The sequence below is a fragment of the Gracilinanus agilis genome, chromosome 3, assembly GCF_016433145.1.
Source record: "Gracilinanus agilis isolate LMUSP501 chromosome 3, AgileGrace, whole genome shotgun sequence".
Classification (NCBI taxonomy): domain Eukaryota; kingdom Metazoa; phylum Chordata; class Mammalia; order Didelphimorphia; family Didelphidae; genus Gracilinanus; species Gracilinanus agilis.
The window spans coordinates 318,889,489-318,903,890 of NC_058132.1; the positions used below are offsets into that span (position 1 = coordinate 318,889,489).

Here is a 14,402-nt window from a genome sequence, read left to right on the forward strand (position 1 = left end):
AAAAAAAAATCCCTAGACAAAGAATCTTACATAAAACCAAATGGATTAGGCAACCTGGCAAACTATAGAGTATGGAAGAAATAGATGGATTTAAAAAATCTTCCAAAAATAGCCATAGTTCTTGCCTCCAAATGGCTTCTCTAGTCATATAACTAAATAAAACATGTGATGTGATTTTCTATTATAACAAATATATATATACATTTCTTCTGAAACAATGAAAAGACACCTCCCCAAAACCAGATGGGCATTTATTGTCTAAAGTCTGGAGCAGTACAACGAGTATTCATCTGTACAAAGTACACAACAGAACGATTTAAATACAATTGGGAGAGATGCCCCTGGAGTCTCAGTCCAAGGACATGATACAGAAGTTGACCAACAATTTACAGATACACTAAAAAAATTTAAAATGTCATCTTTTCCCAAGAGTCCAATGGTGCATTTCTTACAGTAGAGATGAAGGTACTCAGCAAGGTCACAATGGCATTTTGTTGCCTTCAATGCTGATTTTCACTGCATGAGCAGATCTGCTTTTTTTCCGTATATCTGTGAATTTCCGCATCTGTTTATCCAATCGACTGATTCCTTTCTTAGAAGTACCCTGAAACTAATAGATTTGGGAAAAAAGTTAATAGAGAACAAAAATTGTATACACACACACAGTTTTATCTTGCAGCACTGGAAGTACAGCAGTCAAATTAGTCAGATCTACCATCCAATAAGAGGCTTTAGTAGGCTAAGTACTGACATGACAAATGTGCACAGCAGGTGGTAATAATAATTCAATATATGAAACTGCAGAGAGCTAAAGGAATGTTTAGTGCCAAGTGCTTATCTACTGTTACTTAGTATGTGGAAAATTTCCTGAGGTCACTTAGGTGAAAAGGAAAAAAGAGCAATTCCTCCCTATTTTATTCAATTAAAATTAAGCCTCATACTAAGACCACTTCAAAACTACACTTCCACAGAACACTGAGCATGAAAGAAGACAAATCTTATATGACAATGGAGATATTACACTCAAGGGGAGAAGAAATACTAATGACAAGTTGTCAGAATCTAAACATTAAGAACCGAGTAGTAACTTTTTTCATACATAATATGTATGACATGAAAACCTAATGTTTTACAAGGAGAAAAAAAAAAGAAAAATTTTAATTGAAGAGAATTAAACTCCTAAAATCAGTCTGAAAGAACTGATAATGCAGATTTACCACTACAAATTATGACATTTTATCCTCTATCCCTAGTTATCCTCTACAAGTGTTCTTTTATAACCTAAAATCATCACATGTAACTGCTAAAAATTCTGGTATCCAGGAAAATGGTCATCATTTTCCCTTATAAAAAAACCTGTCTTTTATGAAAAATTTTATTATCCTAAACTTCCTGTGCCTTTCCACTTCCTCATAGGAGGATGAAAGGTAATTCTGGGCTTACAATCAAGCAAAATTGCTGCCCCAGGCCACAGAGAGAAAGAAATATAATTCCCAAATTAAGGAGAGATTATGTGCCTGTCCATATATCTTTGTATAAAAACCATGGAAAATGCACCAGATTATGGATCATAGGGCCTATTAGCACAAGTCTTTTAGAAAGTTTCTTAACCTTACTGAACTCATCAGTATCCTGAGGGAGTTGGACTAGTTGGGTATTCTTAAATTGAGGTCTGTAAGCTTACTAAAAAAAAAACAAACACAACATTTTGATGAACTATTTCAAATCAACAGAGGGTCAGCTTTAAAATTCCATGATTCTTCCTATGTCATAAGGTCTTTGAAGGCATAAACTATGCAGCAATTCACCTTAATCCAATTAAAATGGAAATATTCACAGAGATAGCATATAATACATCTTGATGTAACACAGAAGGGACTTCGTGTATGTTGACTGAATAAAATTGATGCCTCTTTGTCTACAGGCATGCTACAGTTCTCAAATTTGACACTAGATGGCAGCAATTGAGAGAAGAGCTAATGATAGAAAGGAAGAGATTCAGAGGTAGAAAGAATGAAGAGATTTTGGACTTAGAAAAGGGAAGAAAAAAGGGATGAAGGTGGCAGAAAGAGAGAGGAAGGCAAAAAAATGGAAGGAGAAGAGAGAGGTTGTAGGGAAGAAGGGAAAATGAAAAGTTATTTAAAAAAAAGGAGACAGGGAAAGGAAGAGAAGAAGTAGGGGGGAAATGGTCTACAGACCTATCTAGTATGCCTTTATTATGTTTATGGAAAGGAGTGAGTGTCCACCTCAGTCAGACTTTTATAGTAGAGGAAATGGTTTTAAAAGCAGTTTTGAGCCTATGATTTTGAATGTGTTGCCTGCCTTGTTACCACTCAGGGACTTGAAAAAACTGGCTTATTAAAGCATGATTTGAACAAATTTCATTCTGAAAGGCACTTGTGATCTGCAATCTATAATGATGAATTCGAGAATACTTGAATTTCAAGAACTATATGTTAGGATCATAATCACAAAAGGCAAAGTTTGCCATTCCTGGTTAAGATAATGAATGCACACTTTCCTCACTCCATAACTGCTATTAGCTAAAGCACATGCAGGAGCTCACACTTCCTCAGAGATACCTCTCTGATAAACTCAGGTAGTGGTCAGGTTTACAAGGGCATCCTGTTGCCTTCAATGCTGAACTTGACAGCCCGATGCATTTTGCTGAGTCGTTTCTGCTCTGCAAATCGCCTCTTGTGTTTTTCCAAGCGGCTTAGACCTTTTCTAAGAATACCAGGCTGGAAACAGTATTTTTCAGTTAATGGATAAAAACAAAATTCACTAAAGAAATGAAGGGCCACTTGACTCATTTTGTCTAACATTCCATTTTCAATTTAAAGATCTGGATCATAAAGTTTCAACCTTTATTTCTCTGGATAGATTTACTGAAACTGGTGAAGACCATGTGAAAGTAGCTTCACTAGATTCTAGGATTAACTGCTCAGATAGTCTAAGACACCAGGCTTATGTAGGGCAAGGGGGATTCCAATAAAAGATTTCTTGCTGAAAAGACTACTGTTTGAAGTTGGATCAATACTCATCTTCACAAATGAAAATGTTCATGTTCTTGATAATCACTGTCTTGCTTCTGGGTACATGGTTTGGCTGGATAAGAAATTACTAGACCTCTCTCGACACACATAATCACCACATGTACGTGTGTTAGCTAGGTGAGATGGAGCAAGAGAAGAGACATCTCTTTTCTCTTTGCACTGCCACTTACCCTTGACGATTCTACTTCTACATTCCACTTGGGTCTAACAACATAGTCCTTGTTGGAGGGCATTGGTACCCTGGCACGAGCACAGAAGCCAGGGTCTCCAGGCCTAAGAGCTCTGGGAAAGGAAAAAGGAAAGCATTTCTTTTTAAAAGGTCAAGTCTTAGAAAAATAAACTTTAATAGGAGTTAGCATTATTTGCAGTATAGAAACCCACAAAAATCTTTCCAATAAGATTAGGCCTTTAAGTTTTCTTCTAAGCCAAAGGAACAAACAGGGAAACAAGCAAAATAAATACTGAAATACTTTGTAAACTATATACTGTGGAAAAATTGAATTAAAAAAAATTAAAGCTATAAAGCAATAGTAAATATATATCCATTCATACATATACATAACAAATAATATTTAAAACTTATTTGATATAGATTTAGAAATGCTAGTTATGGAAAAATAAGAAAAAGAAATTAAGGAACTAAGCATAAGCAAAGAGGAATCAAAATTGTCTTTCTTTACAGATATGATAGGTATGATGGTTTACTTTGAGAAAAGCCTAGTCATTCAAAGAAGAAAAATCAAAATAATTAATAACTTTAGTTAAGTAGGAGGATATAAAAGGAACCCACAAAAAGTATTAGTCCTTTTTTCTATTTTTAAAACTCAGTAGAAAAAAAAAAAGAAATTCCATCCAAAATAACTACAAAATGAATAAAATACTTCAGTCATTTTACAAAGGCACGGTCTGGACTTAAATGACTACCACTCTAAAATATCTGTACAGAAATAAAGGAAGAATTAAATAGTTGGAGAAAATATTCACTGGGTATGATAGTTTTGCCAAAATAATACAAATGGCAACAATGTCTAAATTGATTTACAGATTTACCAGTTACTTTATAGACCCATAAAAAATAATAACAATTCATTTAGAAAAATGATAAATAGTAAAGGAGCTAACATTTACGGGAAAACAAACATTAATGTACTGTAGATAGAACTGTAAACTAGTCTAGCAATTCTGGAAAGCAATTTGGTACTATACTCAAAAATATTAGGAGCTAGCATTCATTATTTGTAGTGTTGAAACACACAGAACGTGTTACCACTAAAAGCTACTAAAAAGAAAAAAAAAAAAATTAAACCGTGCCTACCCTTGGACCAAGCAATGCTACCACCATTAGATCTATATCTAAGAGATAAAGAAAAGATGAAAGAACCTATATGCCCAAAAATATGTATGGCAACTCTTTTTCGTGGTGGCAACTGAGGAGGTGCCCATCAATTGGAGAATGGCTGAACAAATTATGTGTGATTAAAATGTGATTAAAATACTATTTTACTAATAAAAAAGGAAGGGAAAGGGTTCAAAGAAGTTTGGGAAAACCCATGCAAAGTAAAGTGAACAAAACTAGAACAATTAATTATAAAATAACAAAAATTAAAATTGTTTCTTATTCTGAGGAATCCATGAGTCTTATCAGACTGTTAAATGGCGCCAATAACATAAAAAGGGTTTAGAACTACTAATCTTAGTCCAGTGATGTCAAACTCCAATAGAAAGTGATCCCTGGGGCAGCATATTGTCTTAGAAAACCACAAATTAAATGAATATTATTGATACTGTACTGCATTTTTATTTATTTTGTTAAGCAACTGCCAGGAACTATGGATTTGATACCTTGATCTAGAGAAACTAAAGTTCACAAATTTCAAAATAATAAAAAAGGGCAGGATTAAAAAAATAGAAGTTAATTATGGAAAATTACATAAGCAAGACCAAATGCAACTGACATGACTACTATATTCAATAAACTCAAGACTATTAATTATTTCGGAAAGGAAGCCCTATTTGAAAAAAAAAAAAGCTGGGAATACTAGAAAGATGTTTCAGACTATTAAATTTAGATCAGTGTCTTACACCATGTGCTAAAAATTAGTTCTAGATAAGAGACATAATCTAGATAACCTAAATATTAAAGAACTTAGATAAATTAAACATCAAAGATTAAATCACTTAAAAATCACAAGTTACTAGGAGGAGGTACCTCATCTTGCCAATTGCTACTATTCTAAAAAAGGGATAAAAGTCATCATAAAAGATAAAACAGACTATTTTGGTGAGAGAAAAAGTGAAAAGCTTTGGCAAGACAAAAGTGATGCAGTTAGCATTGGGAGACAAATCTCAGCAAATTTTATCCAAGAATTGACACAAATATATAAAAACAGGAGACATTCCTATATATTTAAATAGTGAAATGACATGTACAGACATCTTTTGAAAGAAGAAATATAAACTATCAAATAACCATATGAAAGAACATCCCAAAGCATGAATAGTGGGAAAAATGCAAATGACAACTTTTGAGAAATTACAAAAAAAAAAAGGCAAAGAACTAGAATCTAAGGGAGTGATCATCATTTGGGGAAAGGTTGAACAAATTGTGGCAGTGCATGTGTTGTAATATAATTTCAGAGAATACAGGTAGTGGCAATTGATGCAGTCAAGAGAACAGAGCTAGAACAATTTATACAAGATTAATATTGTAATATTATAAAAAAAGAAGAACTTTGAAAGATTTAAGAATTCTTTTCAAAGCAATGACCAGTCATGTCATCCAGAAGACCCATGATGAAGCATGTTATCCAACTCCAAAAGTGAGGTAATAGACTCAAAAGTTGCATTTGGCTACTGTGTGGATTTGTTTTCCTTGACTATGATTATTTGTTACAAAAGGTTGCTTTTTTTTTCCCCCCAAAGGCTTTCTCTTGATTTTTTTAGTAGGGGAAGAGGAAGTTTAAGGGGCTAGTAATAGCAACTGTCTCCCCTCCCCCAAAAGGCCACTGAAGATGTTAAAAAAAATGCACAAAAGGAAGTACAGCCAAGCAATAAAGAATTAAAAGTGTCAAGTGTAAAAGACATATACACATGCATGTGTGTGTATATGTTTATATATGTATTTTTTAAAGCAAGTGGTATGAAATAAGGTCTTCATACAGGATTTCTTTGTGTTCTGTGGCATATCTAGAAATACTTTTTTATTTTTTTAAGTCAGGAATGGAAAAAATTTTAAGTGAGCAAAAGAACTTCACTGCCATCGCACTGGTAAAGATTTCTGACAAAAGATAAAAAAGGTAAATGTTAGAGAGTCTGCAGGAAACCAGGCACACCAATACACTGTTAGTGGAATTGTGATTTGGTCCAACTGTTCTGGCCAACAATTTGGAATCATACTTTAAAAAAAAAAAAAAAAAAAGCAGAGCTACGAATACCTTTGATCCATTGATATCACTACCAGACATATACTCAAAGAGGTAAAGAGAGGGGAAAAGGTTCTATTCATGATTGTCAATGGCTTCCTTGAAATTACTTCCAAAGTTAGTCAGCTTATTTCCTTTGTACAGAGCTGTTTACATGCTGTCTTCCCCTTAGCTTGTGAGTTCCCAGAGAGAGGACTGTCTGTTCTTTCTTTATATCTCCAATATTTAGCACAGGGCCCAATACAAGTTAAATGCTTAAAAAATAATTAGTGAATTATTGATAGTAGCGCTTTAACTGTGCTAAAGAATGGGTGAGGTCTTTTTGAGGAAAGAAGTTAATTGAGAAGTGACAGTGAGGTAACAAGCAAAAAAAAATAATAAAACATCTAAAAAGAACAAAGAGGAACTTTAGCGAAACTCTTAAAGATTGGATAGTTTTGTTTTATAACCTTTTTGTATCTTCCCTTTAAGCACATAGGCAAGCAAATTAAGTTGTATTGAATATCTTGGTTAAAAAAAAGAAAAAGCTTACTTTTCCTCTCCTGTCAACACCTTTTCCAAGTCTCTTCGTGGTGTCTGGCCACCAGAACTATGCAAACAAAAATCAGAGTGTTAAAGAGTTTCATATTTTTTCTATTAAGAAGAAAATGAAGTCGAAATATTATGCTCTTTCAACCTATCAGTGTTGGTAACTTCCTTTACTTATACTAAAATATTAAGAAATGCTTTCTGAACTGAACCTTGGCGGGGGGACGGGAGAGGGGAATATATCTTCATTACTAAATTTCACAGCATTATTACAGTTCTACTGGCTAAGTAAATGAAACAGGAATGGATAAGTCATGTTGGGATAAACTTTCAGACTTTGTAATGATGAAAAATAAATACAAAGTGGAGATAGAAGCACTAAGGGTTGAAATACATAATATCAGGGTTTGTTAACTTTTCTTCTTACCTGTTCATTCGTCTACGCTGAGGCATTTGTTCCAGATCTCTCTGCTCCCTCTCCTCTCTGGTCATCCCTTTGTAGTTGGAGGTGAGGCCAAAGATAGGCCGAGACCACTCATCTACAAAATAAACAAAATGGTCAGTTATACCATACACCTACTTGCATTCATAAAAATACTTCCCCCCAACTCCCAAACCAATTATGCTCAAAGCCCTTACAACACTTCACCTTTAAAAATTAAAACAGTTTTAAGCTCATTTTACAGTTGAGTACAACAGATAATTTTCTAAATTTAAAGACTCAAAAAGCTGAGGCTACATAAATTCATTCCTCACTCCCATCCTCCAATTTCCTGTTAGTTTAGTGATACACAATTAGCCTAAAAATAACTCAACTTCATACACCACTTTAAGGTTTGCAAACTGTTTCCCTTGCAACAAATTTATTAAATAGGGAATACATGTTTTTCAAATTCTTAGTGATGAACTGAGGCTCAAATAAGCAACTTACTCATGGTCATGTAGCTAATAGAGTGGCAGGATGTGAATTCAATCCAGGCTGCTGACTCTACTGAACTATAGTTGTCTTTATTCCCAAATAAAGTAGTATTTAACTTTTCAATCAGTTGTGTAGGCATTATATAAACACAGCCTAAGGAAATTTAGAAAAAGCCTTTATATACAAGTAAAGTCATTTCTTTTATTTTCCTTGTTCCGCTAACAAAAAACTCAAAATTATTCATAATTAAATTGTTAAAAACAAAAAAGAACACATCTTTGAAATAACAAATGAGCAATATGTGTCTTGTTTCACAATAAGACAATGTGGAAATACATACTATATGATAACATATATGCGACCTATATCATATTATCTGCCCTCATGGGGAGGGAGACGGGTTGGGTATGAGGGAGAGAATATAGATTGCAAAATGTTAGAAAACAAATATTAAAAATTGTATCAACATATAATCTGGGAAAAAATAAAATGTATAAAAATAAATGAAATAACGAATGGATTATAAGCTCCATTTTTTCAGGTGAGAAGCTGTGAAACATAAAAGAATTACTCATCAGGTGACTAGAATAGGTGGAAAAACTTTTTATATAGTCACTGTTTAGTTAACATTATATTTCTATTTTTACAACATGAAGTAACTAATATGGGATTTAACAAATTACAGAAATTAAGCTGGAATCAATGGAGACAGAGCCAAGGGTTCAGAGAGCATGAACATAATCAGGATTTCCCCCTCCTTTTCCAGACAGATGGTCATATATTTGACAGAAGCTAATACAGAAAAAAAGTGAGACTTTGAAAAGATTTACATACTGATCAATTTCCCTGCCATGTCTTTGTTGGGTCTGGATTCCTTGGGATGCTTATAAAGATACATCACTGCCCGTCCAATGCCACTGTGCTTTAGAGTCTCCTGGCTCACACTAGGTAGCTGGAAATCACAGACATGCATGTTCATTAAATAAACACAAGAGAAAAGAGAAGCCTGCTGATCAAATTTGGTGGAACTAAAAGGTACAGTTTATGTCTAGTAATTACCACAGGCATAAAATTCCAGAGTTTGGATAATTCTAGACAAGAGCATCTGTTAACATATCAAGGAGGTGGGAGGGTTAGGGGACAGGTTGAGAAAGGGAAGAGTAAATGTGAAATATCACCTCTGAATAAAGATGTAAAACAATATTCAAAGCTTATACAACACTTATGGGCAATAAGAGAGCTTATCTGCTGACTGTCAAAGGGAAGGGCATAAAAATTTGCATTTCACTAGAAGAAAGGGAAAATTTAAAGAAGTGCAAAGTTTATTGAGTACTTAAAAATTTGAACTTTTCATTTCAGTTGTACAAATAAGCCCAGGGTTGTTATAAAAAATTTGTAAATAAAAATACAAAATGTGCATTTCCTAGGCTCCAATATTATCATAGAGGGATGTGACCAAAAGCACCATCATTTTCTCTTTGTAACTACTACTTCATAAAAACATATAACTGTCACAAAATAAAGTTTGGAAAATAACGGTACAAAGAATTCAATTGACAACATCTAGAGAGCAAGTGACTAGAAATAATTCTCCAACCTCTTGTAGGATCTTTAAAAGTTCCTCCCGAATCTTCAGTGCTGGCAAACTCCTATCTGGTAGAGGTGAAAGCCACTCTTTGATGGCAGACATTACACCACTATCAATAAAAGTTTCTTTCAGGTCTTGCCTGCAAAGAAAAGTTCCGAGAGAAATGATGACTGTGAATCTCAAAGAACTTTTTGGAACAGATGAGGCATACATGAAAACTTTATAACAATTCAAGATACCACTTAATCATGTCCATAGGAATGATAAAGATGGTTAAAGTTTTGTAGGAATTAGATATCTGAATAGCCAACAGTATTTAATGAAATTCTATACTTGGAAAAGAATATACTTTTCCAAGGCCTGTGACTTTGTCTCTACACTGATATAGACTGCATCTCCATTATGATTTAGCAGGTTGATTTGAAAGTAACATGGTCAAAAAATTCATCACCTGTAGTCAATCTGGCAAAAAACCACTCAAAATTTGACTAGTTTGATCCTTAGAAGTACTACATGGCCATCACTGCACCCATGATCTTTGTAAGGCAGGAAAACATTAGACAAGTTCTAAATCATGATCTTTATACTTAGGAAAAAAAATTCTATTTGTAAGACAACTGAAGAACAAGATACTTACTTTTTAAGGTGCATAACTACAGTAGGTAGCAAAGTTAGTTTTTTCAGTGCCGGCTTTTTTTGATTGTTCAGTTGTCTATCTTCCTAAAAAAGTAAGGCAGGCAATAAATTACTGTTTTAAACAGTCACTAGTAATTAAAAAATTAAAAGAGACTCTAGTTCTAAGTTTCACAATAAAAAAATACAAAATTGTTCCTTTTGCTATATTTAAGTCTTCTTAAAAATCAAAATAGCAAAATAAAAAAGAACTATTTTCACTGAGGCCCAAATTATGTCATTCGTAGCTACCTGAATATGGGTCTCTCTGTCTGTCTCTCTGTCTCTCTGTCTCTCTCTCACACACACACACACAAACACACACACACACACACAAACACACACACACACACACACACACACACACACACACACACACACACACACAAAACACCCCTATTACCATTTAATGAGAGCAGTCATCATAAGGTGGGAACAAAACAAATAAGAGATTATTTTAATGAAAATGTAGAATAATTCAGTTCATATAACAGAAAACTTTAACAAAAAGCTAGAGAAATTTGTTTTAGACACTTGGAAGAATTTCATAACCCCAAGAATCAGATGTTGAAATGTTTAGGATAAATAAGAATTATGGGACCTACAAGTTCAGGATAGAATTCCACTAATGTAAGGAAGTAAACTAGTTTCCATGCCCATGACGTATATTAAAATGATTCTTATATAGAAAAACTTGAAACTCTTTAGCATACTATTCAAAACCATTGGGGGGAGGGGGAAAAACAGATTTCATGACAACTATTTTTATATTTTCCTTTTACTTAGTAAAACCACATCTTAATGAAACCACAATTTTATTTTAGCTATTTTTCTCAATGTATAACTGAAAAGTTGGAAATACTTCCATTCTCAACATTTGGACCAAAAGGGTAGATTCTCTAAGTTGTTAAAGGGAAAAGTCAAGAGCTTTTTAAACACAGTGCTCAAAATAGCACCAAACCAAGTAGAAGTGGAGGGAAAAAGATCTATGCTAGAATATGATAAATCTTACCTCAGCTGCTTCGTTCATCTTTACTATCATGGCACTAACTACATCATCTGCATCACTAATAAAAGTTCCGCCATCACGGTTTCGCCGGCGCTTTCCACTCATGCTCTTTTTCCGCTGCAGCATCATCTCAAAATCTGACATGAAGTCCATACTGAAGTCAATGGAAGATAAAAGCAGGTATAACGAAGATGTCAAGGAAAGTATTCTCTTTGCTACCATCTGCTTTTTTCATAACTGCAAACTTACATAAGCATTTTCAATTTCAGCTCTGGAATATGCTACTGACTTATAGATATTTAAAAAACACAACCTTTTTAATGACATTTTCACCTATAATTTACCACCTGAAAATAAAGACATTTCTTCAACTGCTACCCACCCGTGGAGTACATACTTCCTTGATAAGATTCTTAATCTGCATTTTTTAACTATCTGCAAAAATAGTCAAAAATGTATAGGTGTTTTTTGGTGAAATGAATATTTCATGCCTCCTGAATATAAGATATTAGGATGGTGCTTTATATAGTAGATGCTTAAAAAATGCTTTTGAATTGATTTAGGAGCTTAAGGGGGCAAAAGTAAATCAGATAGGGTCTCTGTGCTCAAGGAACTTATGGTTGAATACAATGATTTTTGATGGATGTTACATTACTGCAAATTTATAAAGATTTAATATGCATTTATTTACTTAGCATATATAGACTAGTATTTGCAAAATAAATAACTTGCTTACTATACATAGTAAGCACTAGTCTCAAAACATGACAGGCCTTAAACTTGCAAAAAAATTTCAAAAATAGTTGCTCTTATTAAAGGGAAATTGCACACTTGTGAATCTCCTGAGTTTTCTGAAGTGGGTTAAAAAAATTTTTTTTTTAAATTAAAAACCCTTATCTTTTGGTTCCAAGGCAGAAGAGTGGTGAGGGCTAGGCCAGTGATGGGCAAACTACGGCTGGCAGGCCAGATGCCGGGGGTGGGGGTGGGGGGGGGGGGTGTGTGCGCGCCCTGAAATGTTCTATCTGGAAGCACATTATTCCTAATCTGACAAATACAATGAGTAGGATACAATACAATGAAACTTCAAAAGAGTTGCCTTAGAAACAGACTGACAGATGAGCATTTCCTTTCCTTTGGCCCCCTCTTTAAAAAGTTTGCCCATCACTGGGCTAGGCAGTTGGGGTTAAGTGACTTGCCTAGGGTCGCACAACTAGGAAGTGTCTGAGGCCACATTTGAACCCAGGTCCTCCCACCGCTAGGCCTGGCTCTCTATCCACTGAGCCACGAAGCTGCTCCTCTGGTGGTTAAATTTTTTTTTTTTTTTTGCTAAGCATTTATTATCTCTTTCTACCACTGTCCCTCTCTCAACACAAAACAACAAAAGAAAAAGAAAGCCTCAAAATGTATATTGCACATTCTGGTGAAACAAAATATCACATCTAGAAACATGGGAATCATTTTGCATTTTAAGTCTTATCACTTCTCCGGCAGGAGGTAGGCAGTGTTTCATCTTCAGGTCTCTGGATTCCTGGTTTATTATTGTAATCTCTGGAGTTCCAAAGTCTTTCCTCAAATGCATTTATAATAGGCCTTTTGGCATAATGGAAATAATCCTGTGAGGTAAGGCAGTGTATTTTTCCATTTTACAGAAAGAATAAGGGAGGTCCAGTGTTTAAGGTCAAATGGTTAGTCAGTTTCCAAATTTTGGATTCCTAAGCCCAATTCTTCTCCTGTACAAGAAGCTCGGGAGCAAGGTACTATGTACTCTGTAGTCTTGAAGTCTCAAGTCTCACATGAAGTCTCACTGTTTCTACTAATCTGTGGCCAGTGTGGTCTTAGACAAACCACTTAACCTTAGCTTCTTCCACAGTATAACAGGATGATACTACCTGCTTTATATCTCTTTCACAGGGTTCTTGGGCAAATGGAATGAGATTATAGATGGTGAAAGTGCTTTGCAAAATAAAGTACTATTCAAATATAAAGTGGTAATATTTTGCACTGAAATTTAAAATAGGATAACATGATATTGCAAAGCCAACCAAGAATATGAACATATTTAGAGGTGGCTTGTGGATAGAATTCTGGGCCTGAATCTGAGTTCAAAGCTAGCTTCAAACAAAACAGCTGTGTGACCCTGGGTAAATTCCTTAACTTCTATTTAGCTCAGTTTCCTCATCAACAACACAGGGTTGTTGTGAAATCATATTTATAAAAAATGCTTAGCATAATATCTGACACACAATAAGAGCTATATAAATGCTATCTTATTATGAATTCAAATTTGCTTCAACTCAAAAGTAATATAATAAAGAAAATTGGTTTAATGACTGGCTCATATTAATCCATATTAAAAAATCTTGTTACTAAGACTAATAATTCTTTTTCTCTTACTTTGTAGGTAAATTTAGGGTAGAATAAATTGGGATAGATAAATGAGGAAAAAAATGTGGCAATTTTTCATCCTGTGTATTGTGGTTAGGAATCTAGAGTTTAAGATTCTGGATGTGAATAATGTAAACATTATACTGACTCAGGCAACTATCATCAAACAATATTACAACTAGTATTTCAAACAGGAGGGAAAAATGAAGCTGGATAAACATTTGTTCTCTATTATAAAAATATTTTATAAAATACTTTGCCAACATATAGACTTACTGTTTTCCTCTTTTTATGTTATCATCAGAATCAGAATCATCTGCTGCCTCTTTTATTTGTGTTTCACTTTTCTCTTCTTCCAGATCTTCTTGGTTAAAGCCCTAGGGTCAGAGGCAGTGCTGATTAGTTAAAATTATCAAAATTTCTGTTGGTTTCTGATGAGTATTCTCCTCTACATTTACCCTAAATTTCCACCACCCCTGTCCCTGCCAACACCTAAACCCACATACCGTTAGATATAAGAGGTGAGAAACAGGAAAAATTTACAAGTGAAAGTCACAAGCCTATCCTGATTGATGATGCCAATATTTATGGGGTTTTACTCCCAAATGGATCAATCAGTTAATGATCATAGCATTATGCACCTTCCATGTGCTAAGCACTAAAGATACTCAGAAGGGCAAAAGAGGGTCCCTGTTCTTTTTTTTTTTTTCCCTAATTTATTTATTTATTTATTTATTTTTAACATTTATTAATATACATTTTTAACATGGTTGCCTGATTCATACTCCTCTTATCCCCTTCACCCCCCTCCCCCCCCCGCACT

At 34.2% G+C, this 14,402-nt stretch overlaps 1 protein-coding gene across 3 annotated transcripts in view; it reads right to left on the reverse strand.

The window, feature by feature from the left end:
- Positions 1–230: 230 nt before the first annotated feature.
- Positions 231–14,402, reverse strand: part of IWS1 (interacts with SUPT6H, CTD assembly factor 1) — a 45,538-nt gene continuing 31,366 nt past the window's right edge. For 2 of the 3 annotated variants that reach the window (XM_044669967.1, XM_044669964.1), the window contains 9 exons: positions 13,856–13,956; positions 11,198–11,348; positions 10,151–10,233; positions 9,523–9,652; positions 8,760–8,877; positions 7,434–7,545; positions 7,011–7,067; positions 3,227–3,338; positions 231–610 (listed from right to left, as the gene is read on the reverse strand). In XM_044669967.1, the coding sequence (XP_044525902.1) occupies positions 479–610; positions 3,227–3,338; positions 7,011–7,067; positions 7,434–7,545; positions 8,760–8,877; positions 9,523–9,652; positions 10,151–10,233; positions 11,198–11,348; positions 13,856–13,956 (996 nt within the window). In that variant the 3' untranslated portion in view covers positions 231–478. Of the gene's footprint in view, positions 611–2,582; positions 2,742–3,226; positions 3,339–7,010; positions 7,068–7,433; positions 7,546–8,759; positions 8,878–9,522; positions 9,653–10,150; positions 10,234–11,197; positions 11,349–13,855; positions 13,957–14,402 lie in introns of all 3 variants that reach the window. The other variant, XM_044669966.1, reaches the window with a different exon arrangement.